This window comes from Strix aluco, chromosome 1 (assembly GCF_031877795.1).
Source record: "Strix aluco isolate bStrAlu1 chromosome 1, bStrAlu1.hap1, whole genome shotgun sequence".
Taxonomy (NCBI): domain Eukaryota; kingdom Metazoa; phylum Chordata; class Aves; order Strigiformes; family Strigidae; genus Strix; species Strix aluco.
The window spans coordinates 56,649,905-56,665,549 of NC_133931.1; the positions used below are offsets into that span (position 1 = coordinate 56,649,905).

Sequence of the window (15,645 nt, forward strand, 5' to 3'; positions counted from 1 at the left end):
CGCACCTTTCTTGCACAGACTAGTCTTTTTAGACTAGACTATTTTAGTTGAAGGTAACTACAACAATCATCTAGTCCAACTGCCTGACTATTTCAGGGCTAACCAAAAGTTAAAGCATGTTATTAAGGGCATTGTCCAAATGCTTCTTAAACACTGACAGGCTTGGGCAACAGACCACCTCTCTAGAATGCCTGTTCCAGTGTTTGACCACCCTCTCAGTAAAGAAATACTTCCTCATGTCCAGTCTAAACTTGCCCTGATGGACACAGCTTTGAACCATTCCCATGCATCCTGTCACTGGATCCCAGGGAGAAGACATCAGCACCTCCCTCTCCACATCCCCTCCTCAGAAAGCTGTAGAGAGCAATGAGGTCACTCCTCAGCCTCCTTGTCTCCAAACTAGACAAGCCTAAAGACCTCAGCTGCTCCTCAGAGGAACATTTTATCTACGCAAGCTCCTACCATCAGAGGACAGAGGACTCAAGACATACTTTGCAGCAACAAACACATTCTGCAGCATCCACGCATGAAGTTACACAGATACTCCTTTCAGGAAATTAATTGGGTTGGGGTTTTTTTGCATCATTATAATTGCACCCTTCACTAGGGAGCCAAACCACTGCACTCAGATCAATTTCTAAACTACAGGACTTCAATTAATACAGTTAAGTTGTGACATAATCAACTGGGGAGAAAAAACATCACACTAATATTCAGTGAAATTAATTTTGAGACAGGGTCCTATTTTCCTATTTTAAAGTCTCCTGATCATACTATAAATTTCAAAGCATATTGAAGAAACTATGTCAAAATACCAACATAATTACTGTTACCAGTTATTTTTATTTAGCCAAATACATGAATTATAAAAAATGCTGACCGTTAAACACGACCACTAGTTTTAATTCATTTCTCTCCTCCGAACCTCAACTTTACATTCCATGTTCCTCTCTTTGACTCCTGCATTTATTCTCTCCTAATGCTCCTACAGTGAGTGGTCGAATGTAGATGATATCTTAGATGGAACATGGTGACTGCTCACTTTATGTCTTAACACATAAATATGCACCAAAGTTGACTAGATGTCTGATGCTTCTGATTCAGTGAACCGAATGTTCTGATTTTTGCCTCATGAAACCAGTTAAGTCAACGAAACTGCTAAATTCACTCTATACCAGATGTAAATGTCAATGATAAAAATATGAGCAGCTGCTTACAACTTATCTGTTTGATGTGTCCTACTAGTTCAAACAGAAAGTGAGGTGTGCGGATTTGACTCTGCTGTGTTTGTGCATCGTAAAATTAACTTCAGCACTACATTGGACTTGATGTGCCTCTGCTACTGATGCTGAGCAACATTATAAATTCCAGCATCTCAGCTCATAGTCACAACAGAGATCATTCAAATGGCAGCATCCTGATAAACACACCACTAATACCAATAGGGAAGAGAGGAGTGACAAAAATCAATCAACACATGAACACTTCACAGTTCTGTTAAAGTAGTTACTTAACAGTTATCTTACATACTCATTTTCACTTTCAACATCAAGACACCAATCCAAGTGAAAAGAGGCATCAGTCCAGTAGAATTCCCATTCTAACAAAGCCCCTCAAGTGGATGCTTGTCTTTAACTTGCCCCAAATATGATTCGCCAACAATCTAACCACTCATCTAAAATGCATAAAGAACATACTTTGCATTATTTATTAAACCAAGTCACTTTGACATTCCCTACATTTGAAAGGTTATCCCAAAAAAGCTATCAAAAAGGTGTTAACCGAGTATTGCCTCTTCAGCCCTCTTCTGCCTTCCACTCAACTTCGAGCACTTGCCCAGGTACCACAGGACCTTTTGTAAATTTTACAAATGCAAAAAACACCCCTGAACACAAGTGTACTGATTTTGGCTGGGACAGTTAAAATTCTTCATAGCAGCTTGTATGGAGCTATTTTGTGCACCTCCAACCTACTCACTGGCAGGGCAGTGTAAGAAGTAGAAAAGGCCTCGACACAGTGTAAGCACTGTTCAGCAGTAACTAAAACATCTCTCTTAGCAACACAGTTTCAGCAAAAATCCAAAACATAGCTCCAGACCCCTGATCATCTTTGCAGACCTCCTCTGGACCACTCCAACAGGTCCAAGCCCTTCTTATGTTGGGGATCCCAAAGCTGGACACAGCACTCCAGGTGGGGGTCTCATGAGAGCAGAGTAGAGAGGGAGAATCACCTCCCTCAACTTGCTGGCTACGCTGCTCTTGATGCAGCCCAGAATACGGTTGGCTTTCTGGGCTGCAAGCGCACATTGCTGGGTCATGTTGAGTTTCTTGTCAACCAACACCCTCAAGTCCTTCTCTGCAGAGCTGCTCTCAATCCACTCATCACGTATTTGTGCTTGGGATTGCCCTGACCCATATGCAGGACCTTGCACTTGGCCTTGTTGAACTTCATGAGGTTTGCATATGCCCACCTCTCAAGCCTGTCAAGGTCCCTCTGGATGCCATCCCTTCCCTCTAGTGTGTTGACCGTACCACACAGCTTGGTGTTGTTGGTAAACTTGCTGAGTGCACTCAATCCCACTGTCCATGTCACCAACAAAGATGTTAAACAGCAACAGTCCCAATATTGACCCCTGAGGAACATCACATGTCACTGCTCTCCACTTGGACATTGAGTCATTGACCACAAATCTTTGAGTGCGACCATCTAGCCAATTCCTTATCCACCAAATGGTCCATCCATCAATCCATGTCTCTCCAATTCAGAGACAAGGATGTCATGCAGGACAGTGTCAAAAGCTTTGTACAACTCCAGGTAGATGACATCAGTTGCTCTTTCCTTCTCCACCAACACTATAACCCTGTTGTAGAAGGCCACCAAATTTGTTCAGGCACAATTTGCCCTTGGTGAAGCCATGTTGGCTGTCACCAATCACCTCCGTATTTTCCATGTGCCTTAACACAGTTTCCAGGAGGATCCACTTCATGATCTCACCAGGCACAGAGGTGAGACTGACTGGCCTGTAGTTCCCTAGGTCTTCTGGTTTTCCCTTTTTAAAAATGGGGGTTATGTTTCCCCTTTTCCAGTCAGTGGGAACTTCACTCAACTGCCACAACTTCTCAAATATGATGGGTAGTGGCTCATCTACTTCATCCGCCAGTTCCCTCAGGACCCGCAGATGCATCTCATCAGGTCCTACGGTCTTGTGCACCTTCAGGTTGCTTAGATGGTCCTGAACCTGATCTTTTCCTACAGTGGGTGGTTCTTCATTCTCCCAGTCCCTGCCTTTGCCTTCTGTGACTCAGGCAGTCTGGCTGGAGCACTTGCCAGTGAAGACTGCAGCAAAAAAGTCAGAGTACCTCAGCCTTCTCCATATCCTGGGTAACCAGGTCTCCCATTTCCTTCCAGAGAAGGCTCACATTGTCCCTAGTCTTGTTTTATCACCAGTGTACCTACAGAAGCTTTTCTTGTTGCCCTTGATGTCCCTGGCCAGATTTAATTCTATCATGGCTTTGGCCTTCCTAATCTGATCCTGATCACATTATGCCTTTTACAGACAGGTGCACAAGGTTGTGTTTTGAAAAAATTGCTATTCTTCTTTTATTTAATAATGCATGAACAACTCTTCACCATAGACTGGTGAGTAGCAAGGTCTCATGTATTCTTTTTATTCTTCTGTATTTGATATGGGCTCCATGGCAGAAACGTAGTCTCCCTCATTTTGGCATGGAAACTCAGTAACAAGATGACAGGTATTCTAAAAATGAGCAATTTTCATTTCTGAAAGCTGAGCAACAAACAATTTTAAAGGTTAAAGATTTCCAATTAATATTACAGTTTTCTCATTTTATCTTCTGCATTCCCAAAGTGTTCTCAAGATCTGTTAAGAAGTCTCTATGGCAGTTGCTACAGATATCTCTAGTAAAATGGACTAATTTTTATTCAACTGTAGTACAGGCTATTTACTACGCCCTACATCAACTGTTACCGTAAGGATGTTCAGGCTAATGCAGCACTTATATCCAGAAAGGACTTTGTTCTGTTCTGCTGTTCCAGCAAGTAATTCTGTTTAATTGTAAAACAGAAACAGTAGTCCTACAAGCCCAAATACTTGATATCGTAATCACAAAATAATAGCAGCAAGTTTTGTTCTAAGTTACTGTTCTCTGTGCTATGAAAGAATAAATTCACCTTATATTCAGATTTCTGCAGAATACAAGTATTATTCTCAGCCCTTCAATACTGTAAATACATTCAATTCTATCTCATTTTCTATAAGAAGTATCATTTCGCATCTTTATGTTCTGCAAAGAGAAATCCACTTCTGCACAAGCATGGAAGCTAAACATTTATATTTGTCCACAGTTAGGAACTCATTACTCTTACCCTTTTATACTGTACTATATTCCAGTTCTGGTTCCACAGTGACATGACAGACCAAAGCGTCAGTCACGCTATTTCAGCTTCATTGGTTACCACAGATTTACTGTGCTGCTTCAGTAACATTAACCAAGAGCTATTGTGATGACAGTTACACCAATATTACAAAATATGTTTGTCATGTTGAATTCCACCACCCTGCCTGCCCGATCCAGGTATCACTCACTGGTGATCCTAGATACCATCATCAGAAAGTGGGGGGTTGATTTTTCCAAGAAGCACTTAAAATCTACTATGTCCGTTTTCCTGCTGTAGTCTGAGACTGAAAACGTAAATGAGATGCCAGAAGTTTACCCTGATAGTACAAATGTTTTCAGAGAAAAATGCAAGTTTGAACAGTGTGTGATTTTACTCATCAAAGTTACAAAACAAGTGAACAAAACTATGACAGGGATCTGCAAGTAATCATCTTAGATTCCATTCCTTCCACTATATTAGCAGAAATAAGAACCACACTTCCCTTTCTGTCTCTCGCCTAAATTTCCCCCTCAAACATGGGAGCACCATCTACCTTGAGCCTCTTATGAATGTGAAGTTACCACACCTGTATACACAGACTTTGTTGTCTGCAATCCAAATTTGGTGGGAATGGGTTTGGGGGTGGGGGAGAAGGAGCAGAGAGGTAGGAGCGAGGAAGATAAGGGGGAAAATACAAAGCAGCTCTGATGAAAAGCTGCTGTGCTAACAGCAAGGCTTACCACATTAGCCCCTATGTAGCACTTTCACCACAAAGCTTGCCAATAGCTTGAAGCACGGGCAGAGCAAACCCTTTAAAATAAAGCTGGGGAGAGAGGAACATTTAGCAGATGAAAGAAAGATGCAGGAATCAAAATCAGCAGCTTCTTACACACAGAACTTACACAGTATGGCACAGCAAATTTAAAAGACCCACTAAACTAAACATAACAGACTAAGACAATATTTTCATTTAGCAAAGGCCTTCAAAAAAAGATACAGTTATCAAGCACGACAAAGTAGTTGCATTTCTTATCAAGCATCGGAGGAAACAAGGGGTGATACAACATTCTTTAAGCAATACAGCTGCAGACAAGTTTGTCTCTTCCAGGCATACACAAACAGCACTGAAAATCCTGATTTGCTCTGAAACAAAGGAATAGTTCTATCTCATATTGCTCACTAGTCACTTATTTGCACAACAGTAGAAGGTACCTTCTACCAGTTAACAGTTTGATCTGCAACAAAAGCTGGTCCAGAGGAAACTGAAACAAAGAGGACATCCAAGCTACCAGGTAAGACAATCAATAGTTTGTATTTTGTCCACTGATTTCCTGTTGGGTGCATGTCACACCCATCACCATGGCACTCAAGTCCCCATCTTTTACCCCTTCCAAACAACTGCATACAACTAAGAATTGTGGAATGAGGCTGAAGCGAAGCAGGAATCAGCTAGTGCAAGCAGGAAGGTCCTCTAAGGCACCTTTTTCTTCTCTACAAGTTCCTTATAGTCAAAGAAAGGTATCTACCCTCTCTGCAGAGCACTGCTGCTTGTGGGGTTTTTGATTGACTCCATGAATGACTGAGAATTTTGTAGCACTACAAAGAGAATCCCACTTCCATCTTCAAGACGTTCTCCTTGGTCCTACCATGACAGGACACATGCAGCCACTGTGCTTGGGGTCATGCTCAAGTTCTGCTCCCTAACTGGGTATTTGGTACATGCAAAAACATCAAGTTCAAACTACACATGCTTAAACCTTGGACTAACTGGAAGGAAGAGCATACAAAGCAAGCAGTTGAAGCTCAAATGCTCCAAAGGCTTGTGCTAGTTCTGCCAACACTGATGTGACACCATGAGTTATGTCATAACTACTAACCCAACTGCTCCACTTGAATCAAGCATTGCTCCACTATGCAGTTACTTCGACTGGTTCAATCACAGTAACTGAAACACACTTGCTAGGGGTAAATGTTAGAGAGAAGACAAGTTCTATGACTAGTACATGCATAATCTATAACACATGGCTTTGCAACATAAATCCCTTCAAACTTCCTAATTGTACTTCTCCTCTCTCCACTTAAACCCCAAACAACACTCAAGACGTTGTCTGACAGCATTCAAAACTCTTGGTGGGATAACCCTTTGAGCTTCCTGAGCATTCAGAGGCAGAAATTAAGTCTTCACGCTTTTCCTGTCCATGTTCAGTATAAGGTATAAAACTGGTCTATGGGAGAAGATTGAGCACAATGCAGTGGATTCGCTCTTAGAAAAAGTAAGAGCAGTCATGGGTGTTAATGTCAATGTTACTTAAAATAGAGTTTCCTCTAAGAAAACATAAATACAAGCAAGTATCCCTACAGACTAATCAAGCTATTCCTCCTGCAGGCTGGAGAGGAAGGAAAAGGTGGTCTCTCTTCCATTCAAATATTTAGGAACTGTTCAGGCACTATGGCAACAAGACCAGAAAAAAAAAAATACCTAAGTAGATTTGTTTATCAGAGAAAAACGCTCCAACAGTCTGCATTATCGCTTATATGGAAGGTCACTTATACATTAAGGTATTTAGCTTTTATGGAAATTGTATTGCAGAATAATGCATATTTGTTGTACCATTTGACTTTCATTTTTCTTTACCTTAAAAACAGTAAAAAAACCAAACCAGTAGTCTCAACTCTCAGTGCAGTTGTTTTGCTGTTGTGAATGAACATCCTTCACAAACGTATTTTGATATTTCGTTCAACCTATACATTGGACAAGATGTTAACACCCTATTGCCAGAGAGAACCGCAGCATTGCACACAAACCAAGAAAAAGCCACATTCATTTTTCTTACGCTATACCTTCTAAAGCAGAAGGAGAAGCCCTGATGCTCTGTGTTCCTTTAGGGGCAGCTGTCACTGTCCCACTCTTCTGAAGACAGAATTGTTACTCCAGCTCTCAAAGCAGAAGCTATCCTTTCATCCAGTTCTGCTACTGTTACAAGTCATCTCTTGCAGCTACTACTCTTACAATGAACGCTTCCTGCCCACACAGAGGCTAAGTCTTAGCAGCAAAAGACACACACAGGAAAGAAAGGCATTTTATCTTCAACATGCTGTGGTCTGCCACCTCCACAATAGGTCAGCAGTCAGAGACAACTGCATGAACACCAAGGTTTCACTCTTATCTTAAGCTTAAGATTTTTAAAATTTCCAGCTCCTTCCTGACCCGTTCACTCCTTCCCCTTTTTGTTTTTTTCCTCCAAGTGGGACAGAAAGGGAGAAGGAGGAAAATACCTGAAGCCCTAGGAGATAAGTCAGGAGACAAAAAAAAAATTTAAAAGGAAAAAAAAAAGAGCTGGCAACCTTAATTGAGGCTCCCTGCCAGAGACAGGAACATAAAAGGTGGCTGGTGAAAAGCACATTTCCACATCAGAAGTGGCCTTGGGAAGCTGCAATCCTAGAAAATTACCTCTTCTTCAATCCTCTGCTATGTGTAATGGAGAAAACACGTGCAGCTGCATGAGGAAGCCTGTATCAAATCAAGCACAATTCTTTCCTCACACCACCTCTGTCTCTTTAGGATCCTAAGAGGTTGCTCAAGAAAAAAAGACTAACCATTACCCACCTGAGACTGCTAAAACCAGAATTCCATGGGGACTCAGCCATCCACCTGGAGTCTCCCAGTTTCTATGAGGGTCAATCACCACATTAAAAGACAAAGAAATGAACTGAAGAGTCAGGAGAGTTAAAACCTGATCTCCAGGGGAAACAACAGACTTAACAAGTACACTTCATTAGCATTAAAAACCGGTTATTAGATTCCCAATGGAACAGAATCTCAGTCACACCAGAGAACTGATTCCAAGCACTACAGAAAGTCTGCTGTTAAATATCTGTTGTTATTTTTTGCAACACAGACATTAAAGATTGCAGACTACTGAAACATCAACCCAGTAACTCAAACTGAGTACTCTTTCACCAGAGCCAAGACTCTGACAGGATCAAAAGATCAATACTACAACAGGGCATCTGAACATTATGTTGGAAATTTAGTCTAAGAAGTGACCTGACTTGCAGTGTATACTTAACAACCAACAGCATAACGAATTTTGCTAATTCTTGCTCTGTGGCAAAGGAATTGCAATGCAAAAACTTCTGATACCATTATGTACAGCTGTGGGAATGGGAACGTGAATTTTAACATATTGAATGCATGTTATGCCAGTATAATTCAATGCAAGAGAATAAGAACTACAACATGGCATCAAGCTGTGACTGTGATTTGACTCTACAAGGAAATACAGACTGCTTTTATTAAAAAGGAAAAAATAAAAACACCTTCTGACTTTAAGTATAAAAAACCCCCACCCTCTTAAAAAATTAAATTGAAATTAACTTCTATTTGAGAAGACATCTCTGTGCTACCCAAAGTCTAAGAGAATAATTTCATTAAAAGCATTCAACCAACACAGGCTTGCTGTTAATGCCAGGTGATTTGCTGATCACCGGGAAAAAAAAGAACATATCATCAATGATAAACCAGCTTTTGACATCTGCAAATATGCAGAGTATTTTCTTGAGCTCAGCTAAATAACTGGTTCACTCAGAGAAGCTGCTGAGAGGACAGGCAAGACGGATCTGTCCTCCCTTTCCAATCAATGAAAAAGAACTCGATACTAAAAACGGAGGTATATTAGATCATAGCTACTGGTTTGGGGTTTTCTTAATTTTTAGAACTGCTTAATCCACTAGTAAAATCCAACCAGTAACACTAGACTTGCTAGCTGTAAAAAACATCTTACTGTTAAATTTTAAATCTATAATACGGTTAAACTCTTACGCTAAAGAAAACAAGTTTACACATAGGGGTGTGGATATACATCTATAAAAACTCAGTTAACTGTCTAAACTATGCTTAGATATTAAAATACCATTTTTCTGCATTTTTAGGTAATACATCTGAACACTAAGTGTACAGAAAAAGGTAACTATCACTCATCATTTTTCAACATGTTAAAAGCTGAATCTTAAAGCTACATAATCACCAAAACATGCATATAGTACTTGCAACTATCAAAAGTCCAAAAGCTGTATGTAAATGCAACTGCCAATTATCAATAATAAACATTTTTTCAAAAAACACAAATGCAAAACAGTATTAAAACCAGTTATTAGATCAACATTTCTTTTCTCTCCTGATGCAAATCACAATTAAAATCCCAAGTTAAATAGAGCTATACTTTTTCACAACCTGACTTCTAATTACAGATGGCTCTATTTTTCAGAACACACATCCTGCACACATCAATGGACAGACTGAAAGAAGTCAGCATTATGGTAGGTTTGATTGCATCTATCTGTATGATCATTTCAATCTTCAGAAACATCCAGGGGGAGAGCTGCAGGGGGGAACACAAACTATCTAGGAAGTCATAAAGAACATTTTATTTATCATCAGCAATATGTAGTTCTACAACTTCACGTGTTTGCTTTTTAATCATTTTGTTGCTTATTTTCTGTTCTATACTTAGCTTACACTAAGCTATGCTAAGCTTACATTATTCTATTTTGATTTTGTATGCACAAAACAAAGATTTGAACAAAAGCCAAATTTTCCCTGACTTCTTTTCATATACTGTGCAAGATTTCAGACTAAATATCAAGGAAGCCAATAGTCCAGGTAGTGTGATGGGTAACTGTCCAGCTACCTTAGTTTTGCCACCTTATAGCAGCCAGATGGGATGGGTAGTCTTCTGCAGGCTTCCACTTTGAATTTTCACCCTATTGCCTTTAGGGTGGAGTTTGGGGGTTTTTGCCTTAATGAATATCACGCAAGGATTCCTTTTAGGTTCACCTTCACACAAATGAAATGAAATGGTATGTCACTTACTTGAGGGGTTCACTGATTTTTTTTTTGTTTTGTTTTTTAACTTCAAACTACCAAACAAGGAAAAGGCACTGGCTGAATATGGGAGAACCAGAACTTCTTTAATTATTATCATAGCCTCTGACATCAGGAGCTACTCTACAGAATCAAAATTATTAGCTAAAAGTACTGAAATACCACATGCCAAGCCATGTAACTACTTAAAGCAATAATCTGTGTAATTTACCATCAGGTGTAAAGTATGCATTAACCTAAAAAAAAAAAAAAAAAAAAATCAGAGCTTTCCAGTGGTTACCAAGCAACCAAGAGCAGAAAATAATATGAAGCTTTCAAAATAGAAATGCAAACCAAAGCTGAAATTAATTATTTAAAAGTCAATCCAGCTGGTTTATCAAGCACTCTCTAAAAGCCTTTCTTATAAAAACTCCTGTGTAATCTCTGACCTCTTAAACAAATAAACAAAAGGCAATTTTTAAATAAATGCCTTCCATAGCATATATTCTGAAGGTCTCCACTACTCCAAAAGCAGATTTACAACTCTCTGTCGAAATCCAGGAATGTTTCACTTAACCTAAATATTTATCAAGTTCTCTTTGGGAAAAGGTAAACTTTCTTTTACAAGCAACTATTAAAACAGTAGTCCAAAGATATCATAATTTACTCTTTTATATTTCAGGTTATTTAGCATCCAATGAGTTGGCACAATAAATGAGGGGAGGCACAAATTGTACAGTTGTACAAGTTGCTGATTAAACTCCAACTTTCCAGTAAAATACTTAATTCCAGAGACCTTAAATACAAAGATCATAAACCAGCTGTTCTTAACTCTGTGTTATCTAAAAGGATACACAGATGCTTGGTTCATTACTTTTAGCAGCAACTGGGCAGTGTTGTTTGTTCAATTCCAAGACTTTCTCCTACTGCTTTAGAACATGACCAATAAAAGGTATCTATTAGTCACCTTAATGATTCTTTCATTTTCTTTTGTACTTTTATCATATTAGAAAATGGTGAATCACACTGTAGATTTTCGTTATAAAAACAAACAATTTTGTGATTCAGAATCAAACCTAGACTCACTGATGATAAAAAGGAACACCTAATCTACTAAAATGTTCTAAGCCATATGCCTAACCAGAGACCCAGCTTCAGATGTTCAATCCAGAGCTTTACCCATACATCTACTCTTATCACTCCTGGATTCTCCAGCGTGCCTCATAGATGTTCTGCTATTGTTTGATACCAGATCAATTAAAAGCCCGAAGATTTATTGAAAACTACATAGTTCACTTTCCAAAACAGACAATCAATTGATCCCATCTCAGTCTTTTTCTTATCATTCATATTAATTTACATTCACCTAATTTCTCCTCCTAAATTACACCACCAGGACTACAGGTATGCCCGCACATCTTTTTCTTTGTTTGTCCTTAACTATAGCTTAGCACATTTAATAGCGAGACCAGTTGGCAGCATCACACATGCATAAAAGCTGCCAGCACTTCCAGTTTTCTCACAATTGCATTACTACTTCAGGAATACACCCCTAAACCAGTGTCCAACTCTACTGCTCAAAAGAGCTGTAAATATTTCAAATATTTACAACAGAGAGGTATTGTAGGGTGGGGTTCAGGTTTGACACAGCCAGGCAAAAATTGCAGCTTTCTGTCTTTTTTTTTTTTTTTTTTTGACATTGCCTGTTTCATATGTGCAACCATGAAATGTAATCCCAAACAATGCATCAATGGGAACGCTTTCATAAACTGCATGAGACCTGTTGTGCACAGGTACGAATCATGGTTATTTCAAAGAAATACCACTGCACATGAAACGGCGCTTTTGACTAGATAGGTACAGTCTCCCCGGTCTGTGTTATTTTTCCTTAGCTCAAACCCACCTCACAAGAACAAAACCACATAAAATTTAGAACCATAGGAGACATTGTGTGACTGAACTATGCCCAGACAGTATGCATTGATTCATATAGATTCCTGTTTTTTCTCTTAAAATAACACACATAAGTACTGAGCTATTCACTTTTATCTACTTTCATCAAAACCTCAGTAATTTTTAATGAGGTTTCAAATTTTTAGATTCCTATGGCTGCTGCCTTCAGGATGCTCTCATCAGGATTGAGTCATATCTCCACGCATGCATTATGTTTTTAAAGACAAGACCATAACATTCAAAGCATCACCAGAAACCCACAGGTTCAGAATCACTTCTCCAATGACTACACTCATACCTTCAACTCCTGTCATGAAAAATCATAATCTAAGTGGAAATGTAAGACCACACTTATGATTTTTTTTAAAAAGTGTGTCATTTCTGAGAAAGTCCTCTTGTAATCACACAAAGTTTTCAAACGGCTATTCTATTAATCTGAATTTCAAGCAAGCAGAATTGAAAAAAAAAAAAAAGAAGCCTCAGAGAAAGGCTCCTCTTTGTGCAAGGCAACGCACGATAAAAGCCTTTTAAACATCAGATCGCAAAAACTGAAAAAGATGTAAAACGTTTGCAGTTAAATTCTGAAAAGTTAAAATAACACTCCCCTAAAAATGTAAGGCATAAAATGAAAGCTTTTTCTCCTGCAATCTAGTCCTGGTGAGTGGATCGCTGTGCAGACTGCACGTCAGACAAAATACCTTCAGACAGCGACAAGGGTCCGCACGCCCACGGCAGGCTGCGAGGCAGACGCCTGCGTTACCAGCAGCCTCCGCCTCCATTTTCACTTTCCGCCCAAAATTTATCCTCCTCTGCCTCCAAGAAGCTCCCTCGGTATTGACATTACCAACAGACACCTTCTCACCTGAGTAACATTTTACAGTCTGCCCAGCCAGGCTTCATACCCCTGAGTTAGTAATTTTGCACCAGAGCCACATTCTGCAATTTGCACCCTGACATTTAACTCTTTTCCACACATCTCTCCATCAGGGTCAGGAAGAGGGGGCCTGAGGGGGGGGGGGGGGAGGGAGGGGAAGGACACAGAAAAAAAAAATGAAAAAAAAAATAGATATAGATATAAAAGGAACAAGCAACCCACACGCTGCAGCCTCCGACCCGGCAGGTTTCTCCCCTCGCGGTGGCGGCCCCCCCCGTGCCCAGGCCGTGAGGGGACGACGCCCCTCGCCGACCCGCGGCGGCCGTTAACGGAACCCCCGCAGCCCCCCCCCCCCCCCCCGCCCTCCGCGCGCGCTTCCCGCCGGCCAACGCACCCCGCTGCGCGCCGCCGCCGCTCCCACGCGGGAAAGCCCGGCGGAGCCCAGCCTGCCCCACGCGCGCCCGGGTGCGTGTCATGTACACAGGGAAGCGCGGAGCATGGCCTCCTCCTCCTCCCTTCCCACCCCCCCGCCGCCTCCCACAATGCACCGTGGGCGCTCCCCGCTGAAGCCACTTCCTCGCCCGGCAGCCGCCCCACGCCGCCCCCCGGCCCCACTCACATCCGTCGATCTCCTCCTGCAGGTCCTCCTGGAGCAACGACAGATCTGCGGGAGACACGCACCATGTGCCCACGCGCCCGGCCCCCCGCCGCACCCCGCCACGCGTGACCCGGCCCGCCCGCGGGGCCGGTCCCACACCACCACCCCCCACCCCCCGCTGCTGCTTGCTAACGGGCTCCGCAGCCTGCGCCCGGTGCCCCCCCCGTCCCGCAGCCCCCCGCGCTCCGAGCCGGACAGCGGCGGGAAGCGCTTCCTTAGCCGGGGCGGGGGAGAGGAAGGGGGGGAAGAGGAGGGCTGGCGCCTCACCGGGGAGGCGGCGTGTGCGGGAAGGGGGAGGGGGGCGCTACCTACCCGCCATCTTGCTGCAGCCCCCCGCGGGGCGCCGGGCTACATTTAAGCCGCGGCCGAGCGCTGAAGGGAGGGCGGCGGAAGGGGCCAGGCCCCGCGCGGTCCAGGCCCCGGGCCCGGCGGCGTCTCCCCGCGTCCCCGGGAGAGTCGCGCAGGGAGGGAGGGAGGGAGGAGGGAGCGGGCGGGCGGAGGAAGGCGGGAGGAGGGGTCTGGGCCGGACACGCTGCCCCCGCCTCCACCCAGCGGGGCCGCGCTCGCTCCCACAGGCGGCCGCGCCTCCCCGCCCCTCGCTCTGACTCACGCCCGGAGCCGCCCGGGCCGAGGCCCGGCCGTGCCGCGCTCCCGGTCCTGCCCGGGAAGGCCCCGTTTTAGGCGTTGCGGGGTCGCCGCCGCTCGGAAGGGCCCGCGCCACGGAGGTGCTCCTCACCGCGGGCTGCGTGGGGCCGCTTCCAGAGGAAAAGGGCCGCAGAGGGGGCTTCGGGCGCGGCAGGGTCGCCGGGAGAAAGCGGTGGCGGTGGCCCTGCCACGCCACCCGCGGGCACCCTCCTCGTGTGAGCTGCCTGGCGAGACTCGGCGGCTGGGAACCCGCGGCTTAAAAAGACGGGATGTTCTCCGCGTGGCTGCTGTGTACTTTTTTGTTGTAAAAATAAATGGTTTGGTTGTACGTGAACGCAAAGGTATCCCACCGTTTGCCTTGTTCGTTGGCTGAACCTTATGGTCAGTGCTGGGGGTGGTTGTCATGTAACTGTTTTGATTTTTCCACTGTACACTGGAAGATTAAAAAGGTTGGATAAAAACAAATGCTCTAATTAGCTGATACCCAGAGCACTTGGTAAAGTACTGTGACTGATGCTACCGGGGAGTCTTATCTGAGTCTCTGCAGTCTTAACTTTTGTCTCAGTAATAATCGATGAAGTTGTTAATACACAGAAAAGCAAAATAAGTTATTTTTGTCTAGTTTTTCAAAAGAGGATGCAATTTCGGTAGCTCTCTTTTTAACTGAATATTTAACGGCATGTCTTGTAAACTGGTTTTTATCATATGGTTGTTTTTATTTTGTAAATTGGACAAGGATTAAATCTCTATAATCATTCATTCTCTTTGCCATAGTGGCTGAAAATGTGTAATCTTATTTTAAAATGCAGACATACCTTTCCTTACAATCCTACAGAACAAGCTCTGCCCTGTTTCATACCCATTCAATAGACAAGTCACTAGGGCTTACTGGATACTGATGATCCAACACTTGCATTTATTCAGGTATGTAACCTCAAAATCTGAGTAAATCAAGTAAATTCACCATGACTAAGTTATACAGACCACTCTATTCTCTGCCATTGTAATTTAAGACAAGATTCAGGGGAAATATTTGACATCACAAATCGCTGGCAATGCTGGCCGTAATAGCAATAGACCTAGAGCAGAAAAATGAAGCGTACTCGAAGATCACATTTTCGTAACCTCTTATTACCACAAGTTATTTCCAGGAATTTTTCTCTTCTCTCCGCTCTGCATCCTTCACCGCAGTCAAGGCCCAGTTTTGCGTCCTGGCAATGGATTCAATGGCAACAGCCTAAAATGTGATGTGCT

General features: G+C 42.8%; 1 protein-coding gene across 8 annotated transcripts in view; it reads right to left on the bottom strand.

The window, feature by feature from the left end:
- Nucleotides 1-14,207, bottom strand: part of PPP4R1 (protein phosphatase 4 regulatory subunit 1) — a 67,686-nt gene extending 53,479 nt beyond the window's left edge. For 3 of the 8 annotated variants that reach the window (XM_074822017.1, XM_074821989.1, XM_074821970.1), the window contains exons 1-2: nt 14,059-14,207; nt 13,708-13,752 (exon numbers count right to left, since the gene is read on the bottom strand). In XM_074822017.1, the coding sequence (XP_074678118.1) occupies nt 13,708-13,709 (2 nt within the window). In that variant the 5' untranslated portion in view covers nt 13,710-13,752; nt 14,059-14,207. Of the gene's footprint in view, nt 1-13,076; nt 13,219-13,482; nt 13,596-13,707; nt 13,753-14,058 lie in introns of those variants that run through there. The other 5 variants (XM_074822008.1, XM_074821961.1, XM_074821999.1 and 2 more) reach the window with 4 other exon arrangements.
- Nucleotides 14,208-15,645: the final 1,438 nt, after the last annotated feature.